General features: G+C 38.9%; 1 protein-coding gene across 4 annotated transcripts in view; it reads left to right on the forward strand.

The window, feature by feature from the left end:
- Positions 1-19487, forward strand: part of LOC124233480 (E3 ubiquitin-protein ligase HECW2) — a 218417-nt gene that overhangs the window by 157377 nt on the left and 41553 nt on the right. For all 4 annotated transcript variants that reach the window (XM_046650597.1, XM_046650601.1, XM_046650600.1 and 1 more), the window contains exons 17-18: positions 6659-6742; positions 10885-10994. In XM_046650597.1, coding sequence (XP_046506553.1) covers positions 6659-6742; positions 10885-10994 — 194 coding nt within the window. The remainder of the gene's footprint in view (positions 1-6658; positions 6743-10884; positions 10995-19487) is intronic.

Here is a 19487-nt window from a genome sequence, read left to right on the forward strand (position 1 = left end):
CTCAGGAAATGATAACATAACAATTATTTACTTTGAAAACTTGGCTAAATTTCTCTAGCACATAATATTATTCTGAGTATTGAGATGGAATTTTGAATAATATTCTCAACTCTTAAAATTATGTCCAGGGGAGGGAGGAGGGGAAAGGGGTGGTTAGGCACATGTGTGTGGTGGTGGATTGTAATTAGTCTAAGGGCGGTGAACACGGTGTGATCTACACAGGAATTGGAATATATAACGATATACACCTGAAGTTTTTTTTTAAAATGTAAATGATGATCCCATTAAATAATGATTTTCATTCAAACTCAACAATCACAAAATTATGTTGCGATTTTGATGGGAATTGTCTTTTATTTTTGAGTTATTTGGATGTAATTAAAATATTTATAGTTTTCTGTTTTTCTTCTACAACCATATGTATTTTTCCAGTATTCAACCCTTTCATTTCTTACAATAAAATTTTCTTGTTTATTTATTTAGGAACTGAATGAAAGTTTCTTATTTAGGTTCTCCCAAAGTATTTTATGTTTTTGTTTCTGTTTTGAGTGGGCTTTTTTTTTTAAGTCTTCTAAATAGTGACTGCCAAAATGTAGGAAACTACTAATTTTTGTAGTACTATTTTCCAGAAATTGGTGCTTCAAGTTCTTTTTTCCCTTGCCTTGACATTTTATATCACTGTTTAGAAAATACTGCCTTCTCCCTATCTGTCGCTTTACGTGCTGCTTAACTGGCTTGTCCATTCTAATTACTTCACAGTAACCAATTTGTTTGAGTTTTTTATGTATATAATTATTTTAAAATAAAACTGCAGGCAGATATAACATAGTATCAATTCCTGACTATATATTTAGTTAAAACACTTAACAAATGCTTAATAAAATATTATAATACATAAGAAAATACAAACCTCTAGTTATACGTTCTAGTATATTCTAGGTATTAATTCTTCAGAATAATGGTGGGCTTCTAGGTTCAAGCTGTTAAAATGCCTTAGGTAAGGTGTCTTATAACCACATGTTTTTGTGTGTAATAACTAAACTCCTTTTTGGAGTCCAAAATGGTTTTGCTTTATATAGAATTTTGATTGATTGAGAATAATGTTTCCTATTATCTATTAAATTATGAGAAGTGTAAAGCCTTCATATGCGTTATCTCTTTGGTACTCACGGCATTTTTTTCAGGTTTATAGAGAGGCCAATGTCTTATCTACTGCATATCATAGAAGTACTCAATAAATATTTGTGGAATTAACCAAGGTAAACAGCATGATTAAAACAACTTGCTAACAACAGAAACAGAAAAAGGAGTTGGTCACCAGCCATCTAGTTTGGCTCTATTTTCAATAGATCATACTGTCTATTGAAAAAGGAATAAATAATTAGGAGGCCTACTTAATAATATACTCAATAGATAAAAATTATTGAGCGCTCCTATGTAATAGGTTCCATGCCGTTCTATTTTATTTGCTTTTGTTCATTTAATCCTTTCCCCAACCCTATGAGGCAGGTACTATAATTATGCTTATTTCAAGAGGAGGAAACAAGCAAAGAGAGTTAACTAACTCTAAATTTTTAGCAAGGGAGCTGATTTATATCTGTTTACAACAAATTTTGCCCCTAAACATATGACTGACTGATGCCACTTCTATGTGTCCACAAGAATCATGTGACCATAATGGACCTATATTTCTAAATCTAACCTATATAATGGAAAGTAGAAAGAAAAGTTGCTCTTTCTACTGCTTGGCTCCATCCTTCGGGTCAGACCATGCCCTGTGACTGTAATAAAGAGTATGAATGATCAATGCTAATTCTCCTTTCTCGACATTACACCATTAGAGAAGTCATGGGGGATTTCTCCAAAATTGCCCTCACGCAGTGTTAAACAACATATGTATTTTTGAAGGTGTTACTGAACCATGTGTGTGCAGAGTCTGCAATCCAGAGAGTTTTGTGGTTTAGAAGCATGGCTGCTTCTGATTGTTTCTGACCACGTGTTCTTCTTTAACTTCACCAAAATGTTGGTTGGTTTCAATGAGATTATTTTCTGTGGGAATTCCGGTCTTGAGACTGTGTTCTTTGTCCTCAAATGATCTTCTGCTAAAGTTGATCTTCTGGGGTGATTCTGTGCACTGGAGGAAGTGGTTACAAAGGTCTAAATATTCTGAGCATCTGAGACACAGCAATCGCTACCAACTTGTTTCTGAGGTTGTCACAGTTTAGCATCTTGCTATAACAGCTGTGAGTTTTCTTATTAAGAGAGTGCCTCTTTACCTGTCTTTGCACTTCCCTCGGTGGGTTCTGTTTTAGTAAATAATCTGTCAGCCTTCTGATTCTTTTTCTCAGCCACAACAAAAAATGATAGCAAGATAGTTTAGTTTATTCTAAACAGTGAGTGGTCTCAGGAAAATTTGTTAGGAGCCAACTTGGTTATTTTGACATTAACTCGTCTTGTGCCCGGTTTATATTTCAATGAGCACTCCTTGTGTGCACAGGATATGGGTATTTGGGGACACAAAGACGAAGGAAGAATGGCTTTTTCCCTTGAGAGATTCACGTTTTAATAGGAACTTAAGTTGTAACTGAGTGGAGGAGTAAGAAGGTGCCATGGAGGAAGTGCTGAATGTGCTCTCAGGGGCACAGAGAGGAACATACCCTTGCAGAGGGTCGAATGATAACATGTTCTTTGACTATAATCTTATCCTCATGATAAGCCGCTAAAATCGAGTAGAATTTCTTCATTAAGGAAAAGGCAGCAGAGAAAGAAATTACAGGACTGTCACAGATCCCTTCTGACTCTATAAATGTGTAAGGTAAACTCGAGTAAACACATTAGTGTAACTTTTAAATGTCCCTCTAATCAGAGTCATATGTATCTTTAACAATATTTCTCAAACTTGTTATGTTTATTTCAGAGACAAGGGGCACTCACGGAAATTCGTGAGGAGCCAGATCTGTTATTTTTCATTCTAAAAGTAGAAGAAATATTGCAGATCTACAATGTTGACTTTAACCACTTTTATTTTAATGAAATATAAATGCCTACCAATATAAGATATTTATAAACTTCTTATCCTTACAGCTTTTATAAACTATCAAACAAAAAGACATACAAATTAAGCAAAAACTAAAAAAGTCAAAAATACTGAATTAATGATATTGATGTGAGAAAATTTTGTTTTTCAAAAGCTACATCACAATGTTGAGACCATTGTCAGTGGAAAGATACATTTGTGCTTTTTGTTTCACTTATTTTTGACTTGATTCCTTTGATACTGCATCTGATGGTCCGTCACATGCATTATCATGGTCATCGTTTCTCCTTCTCAACAAATAGCTTATTTTTGTCTACTGGTTCATTGTTTTTCACAAGTCAATTCATTTAGTACTATACCCCAACTACAATACTGAAGAAAAAATACACCATTCAATTACCCTTGATGATCCAACCACCACTTTTCTATATACAAACTATTACAAAATTTTTGTTCTTAGAATAAGCCATGACATCTGTTATGCTATATTTAGCATAAAGCCATAGTTTACTTTTTAAATCCATTTCTTTTGTTTTCTCTTTAGCCTATGGTAATATGTTTTGATCTTGAAGAATCAAAAGCTATCTCTAAGAGTTAAGCACAGCTTATCTCCTTAGTCTGTCATCACAGTGAATCCAGGCAAACAGAACCAAACCAGAAAACACACCACTGAGCTCTCCCCTCCACTTCCCTAACTGGCAATGTATAAGCGTGACCTTGCCTCACTTCATCATTTTCATTATGCAAATTAATACTGCAAAAGAAAAGGTTTGCCTTTCTAATGGGTAAAAGAATTGTGTGTGAGAGGCAGATGGGGACTGTTGTTCTTATATCTAACGTCAAGGCCCTGCTGACTAAGGACGTGCTCACCAGCACTTTGAAAGTTCATCTCTGGTCACTTGGCACCAGCTGTCTTGTAAATGCAAACATGGGAGCCGAAGTTACATGGCAGTGTTCAGTTGTAAATGTCATCCAGATTATCCAAAATATGCTTACCTCAATTTTAGCAGTTTGGATCACCAAAGTGAAAACACAAAATTTTTAAATTCTCGCAGAACTCGAGATTATGTCTGCAGATTTCTAGTCGACAGAGACACCAGTTTGAGAAATACTGATCTGTAGAACATTAGGCAAATTCCTGATAACGAAGAAGTAGTTCCTGTGTGGGTTTTTTTTTCTCAGAAAAGATTGGTGACATTTCTGAGGCTATCTGCTGACTTCTCTCTCTTCCTCAGCCTTGACCTGCTCTCTGGACAGTCAGTAAGCCAATGCTTTCTTTGTTTCTACATGAAAGGACTTTGTAGGAGTGGGTATACAGCCTAAGAGTTCAGTTAAGTGAATGGAACGGTTTAAATATTTTCATATAATCCTAGAATTGCCCGTTGACTTTCCTCCACTGCACCATGAACTCTTTGAGAAAGGGACTGTGTCTTACACCCTGTTGGATTCCCAGGGTGTGTACCGTGCCCAGCACTTAGTAGGTACTCAGAACACATTTGCTGAAAAAATGAACGAATATAAGAAAAGTATTTAGTGGTACGATGTACATCAGATAACATGTTCCAGGGTCTTGTTCCTGGAAGCATATGACCCATAGCCTGTCATTGTGATAAATTAGCTGCCTGATAGAAAACTAGTCTCAGCCTGCCTGTGGTATGTTCTCGCCTGAAGAATCAGACCAGTTGCCGTCGCTGCCTGATAGTTAGGACCTGGAAAGTGATGAAAAGTTTCCCAATTGACCTGTTTCCTCTGGTGTCTTTCCCTTTCCTTTCCTCAGCCTGTCATCCTTGTGACTCAGGAAGCTATGATCTTTTCCTTATTCACAGGAAGCGTTCGGGCCGCAGTCCAGAGCATGCTGTCTTTTCCTCCCTCAGCCCACTCTGTAGCTCCAGTTAGGGAGGTGGAGGCGAGCACTCCGCTGTCTGTTTTCTGGTTTGGGTCTGTTCGCCTGGATTCGCTGTGATGATAGACTAAGGAGATAAGCTGTGCTTAGTTGGAGATAGCTTTTGATTCTTCAAGATCAAAACATATTGTTACTGACCCTTATAAGAGTACTTCTTTGGTTAAGTTACTGTTTACTTTTTCAACAGGATAACTCTTCTCTATTTTAGCTTCTTTAAGCCAACTTTTAATCTCTTATCAAAAAATCATTCACCGGATAAGGGGCATTGGTTGCCGTCATGTGCTTCACACATGTGAATGTAACACTTGAGGGAAAATGTTCTACCTGGTTTGAGCCTTCAAACTGAAATAACTTTAAGCAGAGAGGCTGGCCTTTCTCTTCTGGACCGGTTCTTTACATGCACATCTGCCATTCATGGTATATATGTCTACTGGCAATGAAGGACAGGAAAGGAAATGTGGCAATACCAAAGATTAGATGCTTCATAAGCTAACATATTGTGTAAATGGATCTAGCCAGAAAGAGCTGAGGACTGAACTCTGTCCTAGTAAGCCGTGTGGCTGAGGGCAAATCATTTGACTTTTCTGTGCATTAGGAAATTTTTCATCTCAACAGTTAAACCTTGCCTTCCCTCTCATTGCCTTCAAGCCTGTAAGCAATCAAGAAGACAATTTGGAATTTGAAAATATAAAATGCAGTGGAACTTTTTGAAAATATCAGACAGAAAAGCAAGATGTTCTATAGATAAGAACTAAGTCTAAATAAATACTTACATCAGAGACTGACATTTTATTTTACATTATACAGGAGTCAGAGTATGTGGCATTAGCACTTAGAGTAAAATGGCATACTTGCGTTGGCCCCTATGTTCCTGTCAAATGTAGTGCTTTCAGTACCATAGTTTATGTTCTTATTTTTTATAATTCGCATAAAAATTAACATGGTGTGCTTTGAAATAGTGTGATTGAAATGAGAGGAAGCAACTAAGAAATTTTTTTTAATTGTATTCATAGAAAGAATTAAAAATAGTGACATGATGACTGAGCAAACAAAAAGAAAAAACTGGTGTTATCACATATATCTATAATAAAATAATGATAGAAGTATCTCACATTGTTGTGTTTGATATGTGTATGTATAAGTATATATACATTTGCAAGAATCTACACACAGTCTTTTTCACCCCCGTAGTAACTGAAAGTGTTTCAAGCTTTCAGTTATTTGAAAGAGCCGTATTCTTTTGTGTTGAATATATAAAAGCATAGATCCTGTATGCTTCCAAGTGAGAATGTGCTCATCACACATAATTTAGAGGTATACCCTCAGGAAAACAGATGAATATCCCTACACACTTCCTTTTTGGAATGACAGGGAATCAACCTGAATGGTCTAGACTGTTGCTTAGAGTCAAGCCCACAAGAGGCTTTAACTCAAAGCAGACACTGAGTTTTATTGGTTGGATGGTCCTGCTACCTATAATATACTTGAGCAGCAAAATGCTGAAACTGATAAAAGAATTTTTTTGCAATGTTAGAACTGGGTGATGTTGATGCTCACGAAGTCTTTCTTGAAGACAAGGACCGTGTCTCTTGAATGTGTATTCCTGGCTTATCACACAGTAGCTGCCACGTATTCTTTTTTAAAATGGTGCCTAAAGCACTGAGTTATGTCCCAAAAGTCTACCACATATATTTTGAGCTGTTTCTTTGCTTGAATAGGGAGAAGATCCAATTTATTCGAACTGAAGGGACCCCAGGATTGGTGCGTCTTTCAAGTGATGCAGACCTTGTTATGCTGCTGAGGTAAGTAATGCTAGTTCTTGTGGAACGTCTCCTGTCATCAGATATTGTGGAGCATTTTAGCAAATAATATGCCAAAATTGGTTGCCTAAAGATATCTCCTTTATTCTTAAAGATCTATGGAATACTCATGTTGAAGATGTAGGGTGCTGGTTTAGAGAGAATTCATTTCAGATTGCATTTCTTATTTCTGAGATCTGTTTGATTTTGTTTTTACTTTACTGGTAAAGGAGGTGGTATGGGAGAAGGGAAAGGTTTGTAGAGGCCAATGAATAGAATGTCCCACTCACAGAATGGAACAGAAGGGCTTATCCCTCCAGCTTACCCCTCCAGAGGAGAAGAGAGGTCATATTTATATTTTCTTTCAAATTATTTTCTCAAAATGTGCTTTGTCCCCTTTTGTAGATTCAACATGATTTATTTACTTTATGGTTTTGAGAGTTTAGATTTGGGAAATCAGATAAGAAAGTTGAAATTTGGTCATTGGTACTCACTGCCAACTTGATAGCCCCTTTCATAAGACTGACTAATTGTATTTTCTTTCCTGATGGTTAGATCAGCTTTGCTTTTAAAGTTTAGGGTAGTTTGAAGGGAAACTGGCAAGTTTTCAAAAGACTTCCTTATTTTTAATAATATCCGTCAAATGTAGGAGGCCAGAGTGAAATACTGCTTTGCTCCCTCCAGTGGCTGGGACGCCCACCTCTGTAACCTCCGTAGAATTAAAGGAAATGCATGTGGAGCCGTATCAGGCCATGTTCTGCTTATCCCAAAGTGCTGACAATCTCGTTCGTGTTGTTCATGATGACCGTGACCCTAACCATTTCTAACTGCCATATTTGTAAAACTAAAGCCAGAAAGTTATTTTCCTTCACTGTATAGTTGGAGCGTAATTCAAAGGGATATAATCACTTTCCCTAGATACTTCACTTCACTTGACCCTGAACAAGACCTGCTGGGGAGTGAGGTCCCTTCTTAGTGTAGGAGGTGACCTCCGACTATGGGGTACTGAGCTGGTTCTGAAAGCAGGGTGTAGTGTGCTGGATGCTCAGGAAGATTATTGGTCTATTAATGTGGAGTGTGATGTTTCTACCATAGTTTGGTTGGTGATAAAATAGTAAGTTTTGTTACAAAATTCTGCCTAGGATATGACTCTTTCACTTCATTCTAGAAATCTAAGTTTTTTCATTTAAACTAAAGAATTCTGCTTTTGGAATTAGTAAAAACAAAAATGGGTACAAAACAGAAGTCATGATTATCGCTCACCTGTCCTTAGTTAAATAATTTTTAGATGGTATAGTCTTAAATATTTTGTCACAAATAGCTTAGAATATTTGTACTTTGGTAAACACCACAGTTTGCATGAGTTTCTTTGTGTTATGTGTTAACTGGGAAAGTATATTCACAACACATAAAACAAAGATATCATGAATACATAAAGAATGCCTTCAAATCAATTTAAAAGAAGAAAACCCAAAAGAAAAATGGGTAAGGGATATAAAAAGGCATTTCATAGAGCTTGAAGTTTGAATAGCCAGTAAACTTATGGAAAGATGCTAATAATCATAAAATGCAATTCAAATAATGAGATCCTATTTCACACTATTAGATTTGAAGAAGTTAAAAAGTCTGATAATACCAAAGGAGAAACAGGAACTCTCATGTTGTCTGGATTTGGTGAGATTTCAATTTCTACAGCCTCTTCATAGTACAGTTTGACAATATCTTATATAGTTGAAAAGGCATAAGCCTTATGACTGAGCAACTCTGCTGTTAGATATATACCATATTTACGCTAAGAAACTCTTTTATATGTACACAAAGTGACATATACAGAATGTTCCATTGCACCATTATTGATAAAAGCACAAAGTTGGGAAAAAAGTAAATATTTGTCAAAAGATTTAGGGATAATAAACAGATTTGTTCATAGAATGGACTTCTACATAGAAGGTAAAAGTAGTCAACTAGATCCTTATGTATCAACATAGATATCAGAAATATATTGTGAACAAAAAAAGGTTTGAGAATGCTGTGTACTTACATAGCATTTATGGAATTTTTAGTGGTGCTTAAGGCGAAACTATATATTGTTCATCTATACATATATGTTGCAAAATATAAAATTAGGGAAGGAATGATACTTATAAAGTCGTGATAGAGAACAAAAGGGACTTCCTATACACACATGCACACACACACACATCTATATGTAGGCACATACACATCTAGAAGTATGCATGTGTGTTTGTCTGAAGCAAAAATAGTAGTTTTAACATTTATTGATCCTGGATGACATTGAGTGTTTTTATATTATTCTATGTCACTTTTGTCTTAAAATTTTCAAGTAAAAAAATTCCTGTCCATGTGAAAGATTTCTGAGTATTGGGTATATATAAAGGACATGATAAATGTCGTGGAGCAAAGAGACAGCTGTAGGAGTCTGAGGCGAGGAAGCTAATTCCACCTCTTCAGTTAGTGTAGCTGTAGGTTTCCAGACCTTTGTGGTATCACAAAGTGATATATGGGTGTTACACAGGACTTTTCCTTAGCAATAAATTCACATTATTACAATGGCTGTTGATTTATTGGAAGAGAAAACTGACTGTTTCAGGGCTTAATTTGGTATTAGAAACATGATTACTTACTGCTTCTGTTCCCAAATCTTTTGCCTTTTGTAGTTTAAAAGTGGAAAGATGGCTTTAAAAAATATCATGCTAAAAATGCTTTTGCTGCAGTGGTGTAGCAGACGTGTGCCTGTGAACGAAGAGCCAGAGAAAGAATTATAAAGTGTTATTGCATCGCTGTCACCCAGGGTTTCTCAGTCTCAGAAGGATTCATGTTTTGGGCTGGATATGTCTTTGTTGCAGGGAGCTATTCGGTGCATTGTAAGATACTTACTAGCATCCTAGGCTCTATCCACTAGATGCCAAAAGCACCCCCCTCCCAGTTACAACAACCGGAAATGTCCTCAGACATCGCCAAATGTCTCGGGACAGTGTAGGGAAAGGGCAAAATTGCCTCAGTTTCGAACCAGGACTATACCCCTTAGGAGTCCTTTCCTTAAATGTGTGTAAGATTAAACTGTTGCCCCTTCTTCTGAATGTTTTCTGAAAACAGTAACAGGCTTTTGGATTTGGCCAAGTTTGAGGAAAACCTGCTTCTACCTCTTAATTAAAAATGTTGGCCCCGTGGCCTAATGGTTAAGCTCGCACGCTCTGCTTCGGAGGCCCAGGGTTTCACTGGTTCGGATCCTGGGTGCAGACCCAGCACTGCTCATCAGGCCATGCTGAGGCGGCATCCCACATAGCACAGCCAGAGGGACCCACAACTAGAGTATACAACTATGTACTGGGGGGCTTTCGGGAGAAGAAGAAGAAAAAAAAATCACATGTCCTCTAATTTTTATTGTTTTAATTCTGTTTTGTCAAGTGTTTCTATGTTTGAGCTTAGTGCGATTAATAGTAGTTTTCTTTATCATAATATTTAGTGAAGTCTTGGATTCCAAGATCTCAGATCCCTGGTTACTATCTTTTAAGAGAGTATTAGAAACAGAAATTTCAATATGGAGGAGAAAGAAGACATTGGGTTGAATAATCTAAGATCAAAATCCTCACATTTGAAAACCATTATAAAGCCAGAGTAAATAAGAGAGCTAATTGTTTAGCAGTTGTTACTATTTAGGAGGTGTTTTGTTTTTTTTTAATAATCCAATTAAATCCTAAGCTCTTTGAAAGCTGAGACCCTGTTGTATATTACTTGAAATAAAGATAGAGAACACATGTTTGTATTTATTATGGGTTCTCTGTAAACATTGTGTGTTTGAATCTCATTCCCAAATCTAAAAACCCAGGTGCTATTTTCAAATGAACATGTCTCAAACTCACATATTTAAGAGGCAAAATTGAAATCATGTTGTCCAAAGTTGGTGGGAAAACAGGCGAATAACCACAGGTTTCACAAAAGCTGCAGCAGCAGGCCGTTTTGTCCCAAGGATTACCTGCAGGAGAAAGGGGCGATGCTCCCTGTGGGGTGTGAACTGGAGCTCGGATGGATTGGGGTCAGAGTGGGAGATCGACTGTCTTCCTCGTTGTGAAAACAAGGCTTTCCCTCCTAAAGCATGCACTTTGTTTCTTATCTTTCCCCAGTTTATTTGAAGAAGAGATAATGTCATATGTGCCTCCACATGCCTTACTCCACCCCAGCTACTGTCAGTCCCCACGTGGCTCCCCCGTGTCCTCTCCCCAGAACTCGCCAGGTGAGTCCCTGTGCTGCTTGCTGTGAATTCTCTGAGGGGTGAGCCCCAAAGTCAGACATTCTGTCCCTCATGTAGGACGGTAAGGGAACACTGTGGACACATCTTTAGTGTTAGTACAGGTACACATTGTGCGGCACTTCCTTTCTCTTAAAACTGGCTTGTTTCCATGGAGATTCATTTTGACAAGAAGATAATGACATTCCAGAACAGGAGGATAAATATTAGTAGTATGATATACTCAGATATAGAATTTACTTTTCGTTATGATGTATAGTACCTAATATATCTTGGAAAATATTAGGGCATAAAATACTAAGTTAGCTTTTTGGATTTAAAAAGTATTAGTTAGGAGACTTATTCAATGAATAATAAAAAGAAATCTCTACTTTCAAAAACTTATAGAATTAAAATTAGTCAGTTTAATGGGCTCGGATAGTTTTCCCCTGCAGTAGTCACAAACTGCATGAGACGGGAAGACTGAAGGTGTGTGGGCAGATTGAACTCATTGACAGATGAAACTAACTAAAACTAAGTTCACATTCTTTTTGAAAGAGGTATGGTGTGAATGAATGAGCGACTGGATGAATGAATGAGTGAATGGTAGAAAATGCAGCTTAGCAAATGAGGTTTTTTTAAAGGAAAGCAGTCATGATGTTGCAAGGATATCAGTTGTATTTATCATTATAGGCAATGTATTGCTCACACTTTATTAGCTATCAGAATTTAAAACTATTTTAATAGAAATCCGTCTCCCTATGTGTCACTAGAAGCTGCTGTATGTTCTTTTATATATAGCTTGTGTTTTCACATACATATACATGATAACAAAGCTGCAGCCTAATTGAATACCGCAAACAGGAAAAGGTCTATTAATTTGTTCATTTAACACAGATTTATTGAGCATCCAACTATGATCCAAGCACTGAATTAGACCCTGGTGTTACAATGATGAATAATACAGTCTCTGCCTTTGCAGGATTCATAGTGGGGCACTGAGTCAACAAATGACTGTAAAGCTCTGTGGTTGACCCTGTAGTGAAGAGATGTACGGGAACACAGATGTGGGGACAATTCCTCCTTCAGGAGGGGAGTGGGGTGTTTGGGGAAAGACGAAGACAACAGGTATTAAGGGGAGCCTTGAAGGAGGATGAATAGGAGTTTCCGGGTGGACCAAAGGAAGAAGAACATTCTAGGTAAAGGAGTGGCATAAGCTAAGCCACAGAAGCATGAGGAGTAGTTTAGGACAAATTAACAGATACAAGTGAAGGCAGGTTCTCAAAGCTCACGTTGGAAAAATCGCCTAGGGCTGGCTGGTCATGGAAGCCTTACTTTGTAGTCCATGTGGAGCCACTCAAAATTTACAGAATCATATCCTGTTTGACAAAGTTCAGTTTGGTTGCAATATGGAGCATGTATTAGGTGAGAGCCTGGAGTCAGAGAACCTATTTGGGAGGCTGTTGCATGAATCGAGGTGACATGATAAAGGGCTGGACTAATGGTGATGGAGAAGAGAGAATTAATTCAAAGACTATCTAGGATGTAGAGACACTAGGATGTAGGACTTGGAGTCTAGGTAGGGAAGAGTCAAGGCAGACTCTGAGGTCCTCACCACCTAGACCGCTAGGCAGATGGTAACACCATTCACTAAGAGAGGAAAAGGATTAGACTGGAGGGGAGGGGTTACATGAGCTTGGTTTTGGACATGTTTTTTTGAGGAATCCTTGGGCCATCCAACTGGTGATACCCAGAGACAACTGGAAAAGACAGTCATGGCGCTCAGGAGAGGTTAGCAGCTAGGAAAACAAGTATGCTGGTGGCTGGTGAAGCCCAGAGGGTAGAGTAGAGGAATGAGGGAGGACAAGTCATTGAAAAGGAGAGAAAATAGGATGGTGACAGGAGGAACTCTAATGTTTAAAGAATGGGCTGGGATAGAGGAGCAAGTGAAAGAAAGAGAGCCAGTGGATTTTGGAAGAGACTTAGGAAAATCTTTGCAGGAGGCCAGGTTCCAAAGAGATGGGAATGGTTAACAGGGCCAAATGCTCAAAGGATTCAAGAAGGGTGAAGTCTGAAATGAGGCCATTAGATTTGAAAATCATGAAGTTAAATATGGCTTTTGTCAAAGCAGTTTCTGTTAATTAATAAATAGGTCATAAACTGGAATGTGACCAGTTACAGAATGATATAGGATGTGAAGTAGCCGCCAGGAGTGTAGAATATTCTTTTCATGAAGTTTGGAAGTGAAAGAAAGCAAAATAAGATAGTACTTAGAAGAAGAAGAGTTAAGGAAGAGGTTTTAGGATGGGGAAGCTGAGCACAGGTGTGTGCAGAGGTCAGAAGATGTGGGTGGAAGGAAAGATGGTCACTGAATGGGGCAAAGAAGCAGCAGTCAACGCAGCACAGGCCTATGGGAAGGGAGGACACTGGAGGCAAAAGCACAGGACAGCTGGAACAAAGTAGGGACACCTATTTTGATGATACAGGATGAAAAAAAATAAATATATGACACTACGGATAAGTTTAAAGGTATGGGGGAAAATTGATGGAATTCATAGCTGGCTGCAGGCCTTACCAACTGTGAGTGATTTGGGGCAATTTACTCCCTTCCCTGAACTTAAATTTTCTTTTTCTGTAAAATGGGAATAATAGTAACCACCTCCCATGGTTATGTGGAGAACACCTTGCCTGGTACCTGGAACATAACAAACATCCAATAAATGTTAATTTATCCCTTTTTCTTTCTTTCTGGAAATCTGGTTCTGAGCAGTGTAATTTGTCAATATTTGAACCATTAAGAACTGGAATATATGAACCCATTTCTTCCTGATTTGCAGAGCTGTCTGCCTAGATATTTAATCATTCTGACTGGTCTTTATCTTAGCTGGAACCTATGGTAAAGTTTAAAAACGGGTCATCCCTTTACCTGATGCTTTATGGTTAACGAAATGATGCTGTGTGGCTCATTGCTCATTCCAGCCAAGACTCACCTTTCCAGGCCTTTTCTGTGGCCCATCCTACCTGAGAGAAAGGTAGATCACCAGATTCAGTCCCTTCCGAGCCCTACCAAGGCATGTGCTCCTGCAGACTGGTTGAACATTCTTTGAGACTATGTGAGCATTCTAAAGGGTGACTAAGTTTGCCTCTCTTTCATTTAGCATCACAAATGTACATGAGTAACCCGTGGTGGCAATAAAATGTGCGTTCTGGAAGCAGCTTTAGAGTTAAACATTTTCCAAAGACGTATAACCCAAATATAGCTGAATTGCTAGCAGTGTTTTTGGTGGTTTTAATTTTCCGGAAGAATCATCTCCATATTTTTGGCCTGCTCTGTTTTGTTGGGCTTTATTTGATCTTGAAATTGGGGTGTACTTCCTGATATCAATGGAAGTAACTATAACTAATGCCACACGATACAAGGGCAGGACTAGCCTCATGTACCCTGTGGCGGAATCTTCTGTTTCTTTGAGTAAAATATCCTCCCCTTCTACCAGTTTTCCTCAAGTTTTTGTGAAAAAGTTTCAAACAGATTTTTTAAAGTGGTCTGAGCCTCCTTCTTGTGACTAGAATTTCATCCCTTTTAGTGATGTGAGAATAATATTGTAAAAATTATGACAATAATAAATTTTAACGGTCTTCTTTCAGAATGCCTAGGAACCTTGTAAACTTTCCACACTTTTCCTCATTCCAAGCACATTTACATGCCGTTTCAAGTACAGAAGAGAGAGGGGCTTGAGAAATTTTGACTGCTTTTTGCAGCTGTTAGAGTGCTCACCTAAAATTTGTCAAAATTTTGGAATGTGAAGGTTTGTTTTTCTAGGACCATTATAATGCCAGTCCTGACCTTCGCTATGCCAGAAGGAAAAACCATATAGTTTATTATGCCAAATATAGGACCCAGAAGTTTATTTAAGGATCTTTGTAGCTGTACATTTCTAGGAATTTAAATGCAATAACACCTAATTTATCTAATATTGTTGGAGATGTGCTCACTTATGTGAATTTTCCACATAACCGAAGCTATGACCTTAAGTGTCAGAGAATTTGTTTAACCGACCATTTGCTGAAACTCTTTCGTAAATACAGTCTTTCTCCCTCTTTCCCTATACTCAGTGACCTGAGGATATTTCATGGTTTGGGGGGGATCATCATAGAGAGCTGTTGTTACTTGACTAGAACCAAACTATATCTGGAAGCTAGTGACAGCACCGGGTCACACTCAATAGAAGTAAAACACAGCAGAGAGCATTAAAGAGCCACGTGGGTCTTTACTGAATGTTGTCTCTGGGCGTGAGATTCGAGAGGGAATTATTTCTCCCAACACACAGTGTGACTCCTTAAGGATCCTCATTTCCTCTCTCTCTCCCTCCAGAGTCTTAGCATCTGAGCTGCTGTTTATCTCATCTCTTGCCCTTTGCACAAACATTCTCTCTTCTCTTCTCTTCTTCTCTTCTCTCTCTGTGTCTCTCTCCCCACTTCCTTCCCTCCATCCTTCGTTCTGGCCTCTCCCTTCCTCCATCTTTCCCACAGTCCCTGAAGTAGCTTTATACTTGTTTTTAGAAAAAGTGTTCTATTGACTTGTCTTTGCTCAGCCCCACAGAGATGATCTGTGAACCAAACAATACAAATGAAGGATGCTCCTGGGCAGGTGGGGATGGGGGGGCGGGTAGGTTGTGATTCCAGAGACTAAAGGAAAGCAAATAGGTCTCTGTCACATGTGGAGGTGTTATTGTTCTTGTTGTTGTTAGTGTCCCTTGTCCCCCACCCCTAAAGCTGTCAGAGGATGCCCTTCCTGGCATGCCCTTCAGCTTTCCCCTTTTAATAGATTGCTTCTAATTTGCCAAGATCTGAGAAACCAGATTAGCGAGTTGGTTTTTAAAAACATTAAATGGTATGTAGGGCCAGCCCTGGTGGCCTAGTGGTTAAGTTCGGCTCGCTCCATTTCAGTGGCCCAAGTTCAGTTCCCAGGCATGGAACTATACCACTCGCCTGTCAGTGGCCATGGTGTGACTGCGGCTCACATACAAAAAGAGGAAGATTGGCAACATATGTTAGCTCAGGGTGAATCTTCCTCAGCAAATATAAATAAATAAGTGGTATGTAAATGGGAGCATGAACAATCTCAAAACAATGACCTAGGGCCTTTTACTGCTCCTAGAGAATAGAGCAAAACCATGAAGACTTCAGTGCTCATGTTTCCTGCCAACTATTTTGGAGGTGTTTTCTTTTTCTCTTAATTTCCATTGTTGAGCTTATGTTCCAGAAAATGGAGTCTTCCGGATATTACTGTAATGCTTGATAGTTTGTTCTCATTCCCTAACGGGGAATTGTAAATAAAATGTCACAGAGATTTTCTTTTTAGAAAGTGAACCAGGAAAGAAGTGGGCTTCTGAACCATTCCAGTTCAGGGGCCTGAGCCGTGCTGGGTTTGGCTGAGCTCCATCCCCGACCATCACAGGGCGGGAGCTAGTCATCAAAGAAATCTGGGTTCCTGGCACACCCGGAATCAAGAAAGACCCAGCCTTCTTAGCAGTTGGAGGCCAAGATTTTTCTCATATCACCTGAAGTATTTTATCAGGTAGAATTCTTTAGTTTGTATATGATTATGCAATTTTGTAACAGTAAATGGAAATAGTATAACACTAATATGATAGTACTTTAGGCCCGCCTAGCAAAGTTAGAGGAAAAAGAACCCTAATATCTGTTACTGAAATTTTTCCTGCAAAAAATGAACATAATGCTGACTCTCCATGAAGTCAGCCCTGCATTTGATCACTTCCTAAATAGAACATTGACCTCTTTGTATCTGACTTCCTGTTTTAAGACCATGAAGTCCATGAAATTACTCTCTCTCTAGGAGTATCGTATCCTAGAACTTCACTTGCAGTTATGATTGCCATGCAGTTCTATTAGCTCAATCATACAAGATCATTTTTGATTTCCAAAGTGGAAGTAACAGCATTGCTGCCCTGGAATTTCTTGGCAGTTGCACCTAACTAGCATTAAGAATTTGACCAGGGCCACTGGCATAATTTACTGTAATTTTTAAACCATGAAGTAATGTGTAAGTGATTTTTCATAATAGAACTATTAGTAAAAGAATTTTTGCATTCAGCAATTTCTGTCTCCAGAGTTTCCATAATTGAATCTCTTTACCTAGAGTGTAAATGGAGTCAGAAGTAGTTTTTATCAAGTGCCTGTATTAATATTGATGGAATGCATTATGGCATTCCCCACATCCTTTTAAGTATCTCAAATTATACAGCAATAGTATATGCTGGGTTTTTGGTTTTTGGTTTTTTTTCTAAGTAATCAACACTTGAAGAATCATGTTTCTTTTCAGTCCTGGAAGATTTTCATTCAGTCTTTTCTTCCTCTTTGTCCTCTTCCCTATCAATGATCATGCTCTTGAACGCTGATTCATTACGGCTGCTTTCTGAGCTGTCTGGGTTTGCTGCTCTACAGGTTCTCAGACAGCCGTGCTCACGGCTTTTTTCTGCCACCCCTGAGTGGGCTCGTGCTGCACTGCCCTGTGGCTCAGGCAGCCAAGACAGCAGCCTTGTGCTCGTGGAGATCAACACATGTTCCTTCATGTTGCGAACGACGCCTTTCAGATACACAGGAAGCATTGCCCCTGCGTTGGGCCCTGGCTGCTGCCCAGGTGTTTCGTTGGTTATATTTAACCTTTCTGTAGGGGATAATGGTTCTCAACCTTGGCTGCTCATTGGAGTCATCTGGAGAGTTGCATAAAACACTTACGCCTGGGCCTCACCCCAACGGATTCTGATGTAATGTGTCTTGGGTGTGGCCTAAACATTGGGATTTTTAAAAGCTTCCTAAGTGATCCTAAGGTGCAGTCAAGATTGAGAACCACTGGCTAGGAGTGTCTTCTGCATCCCAGACCTTTTTAAGGTCAAGTTTATTTGCTTCCTTTATGACATAACTATTAGCAGTTTGGGTAAAAGATTCATAACCGTGCAAACAGACCTCTGGACATACTTGATCAATAACCAGTTTTACTAAAATCCATTCCTAAAGCCCCAACACATTTCCCCATGTATTTATTGTCCAACTCAATGCAGACAATAACAATAACAGCTAACACTTACATGGAGCGGCTTCTGCAACAGCACTGCACGAAGTGCCCAACATACGCTAACTCACTTAAACCCCAAGTGTGGCCTGGATCTCTTCCCCAGATCTCCAGCACCATATTTTCAAGTGCCTGTGGAGTATATCCACCTGGACGCTGTCCTCTGCGGCCCAATATGTATAAAGCTTCACCCGCCCATGTCCACCAGCATCGTTTCCCACACTGCTTTTAGCATCCGATAGACCTGGCTCAAATCCCAAACCTACCATTCACTGGCATATGACTTCAGCGTCCTTAGTTACAAAGTGGTGATGATGTGTAATCATAATAATGCCTGCTTCATAGGCTTGTTGTAAGGATTTCCCAAGATCCTCTACATAAAGTGAATTGTCCCTAATCCATAGCAGGCACTTAACAAATGGCAGCTACTGTGATTGTTTGAAAAACTTTATGCTACCATGAGAGCTTCCTGTTTCTCTTCCTTACTTATCTGCTGGTACTGATTCTTATTTCACACGGTAGATGTTTCTCTGAGTCACCACACTCCTGTCTAGTCCTCATCCCCTCAGGCCTCGATTGCTGAAAGGACTCCTAATTGGGTCTCTTCCCTCCAGTCTCCTTTCCTCTTTCCCACCCTTAATCCAGTCAACACATTGAAAATCATTTCTAGAGTAAAACACCCCTGGTATGTTCTTCCCTTACAGGGAACCTATAAAGGCTTCCATGCCCAAACTCCTCAGCCAGATTTTTTAAAATTTCCTCTCATAATTTGGGTCCAACCTTTTGACTGATTTAATTTCCCACTTACTCCCTAGCACTCCCCTCTGCTCTTGCTTAGTGGTCTCTCCTCAGTGTCTTCTGAACATGTGTACAAGGCTTATCTCAGCTCTTCCTGCCTTGCCCCAGTGTAGACTATAGATTCTCAGTTTATATGGCCTGCTTCTACTAAAGCCTCCTCCCTAAAGTCTTTTCCATTTTGATCTCTACTACCCTCATTTACTGTTACTTTTCTATAACACTGATCTCAAATGCAGTGTCATTGAGTGGCTTTGGTGTGGTTGAGAACAGGCTTCGCCTAATGGAGCAGCAGCCCGCCCAGGGAAATGCAAGCCAGTTGTTGCAAGTGTTCCCAAATAATTTCCAAGAGAAAAATCTGGATTTTTTTTTTTTACTTGAAATCTCCTAATTTTTAAAGATGGTGTAGCAAATCGAATAGATCATTAGGGCTGGAACAACCCTGGGGCTAATCGTTTTATCCCCTCTGCTCCATAGTTTGTATGCCATCTAGTTTAGGACTTAATTATTCTCTCATTGTTTGATATATTTTATTTCTGTCTTCCCAACTAAATTATCCACTCCAGCAACCCTACCTCAATCATTTTGAGCATCTGTTGCTGAACCAAATA

Source organism: Equus quagga, unplaced genomic scaffold (assembly GCF_021613505.1).
Source record: "Equus quagga isolate Etosha38 unplaced genomic scaffold, UCLA_HA_Equagga_1.0 203_RagTag, whole genome shotgun sequence".
Taxonomy (NCBI): domain Eukaryota; kingdom Metazoa; phylum Chordata; class Mammalia; order Perissodactyla; family Equidae; genus Equus; species Equus quagga.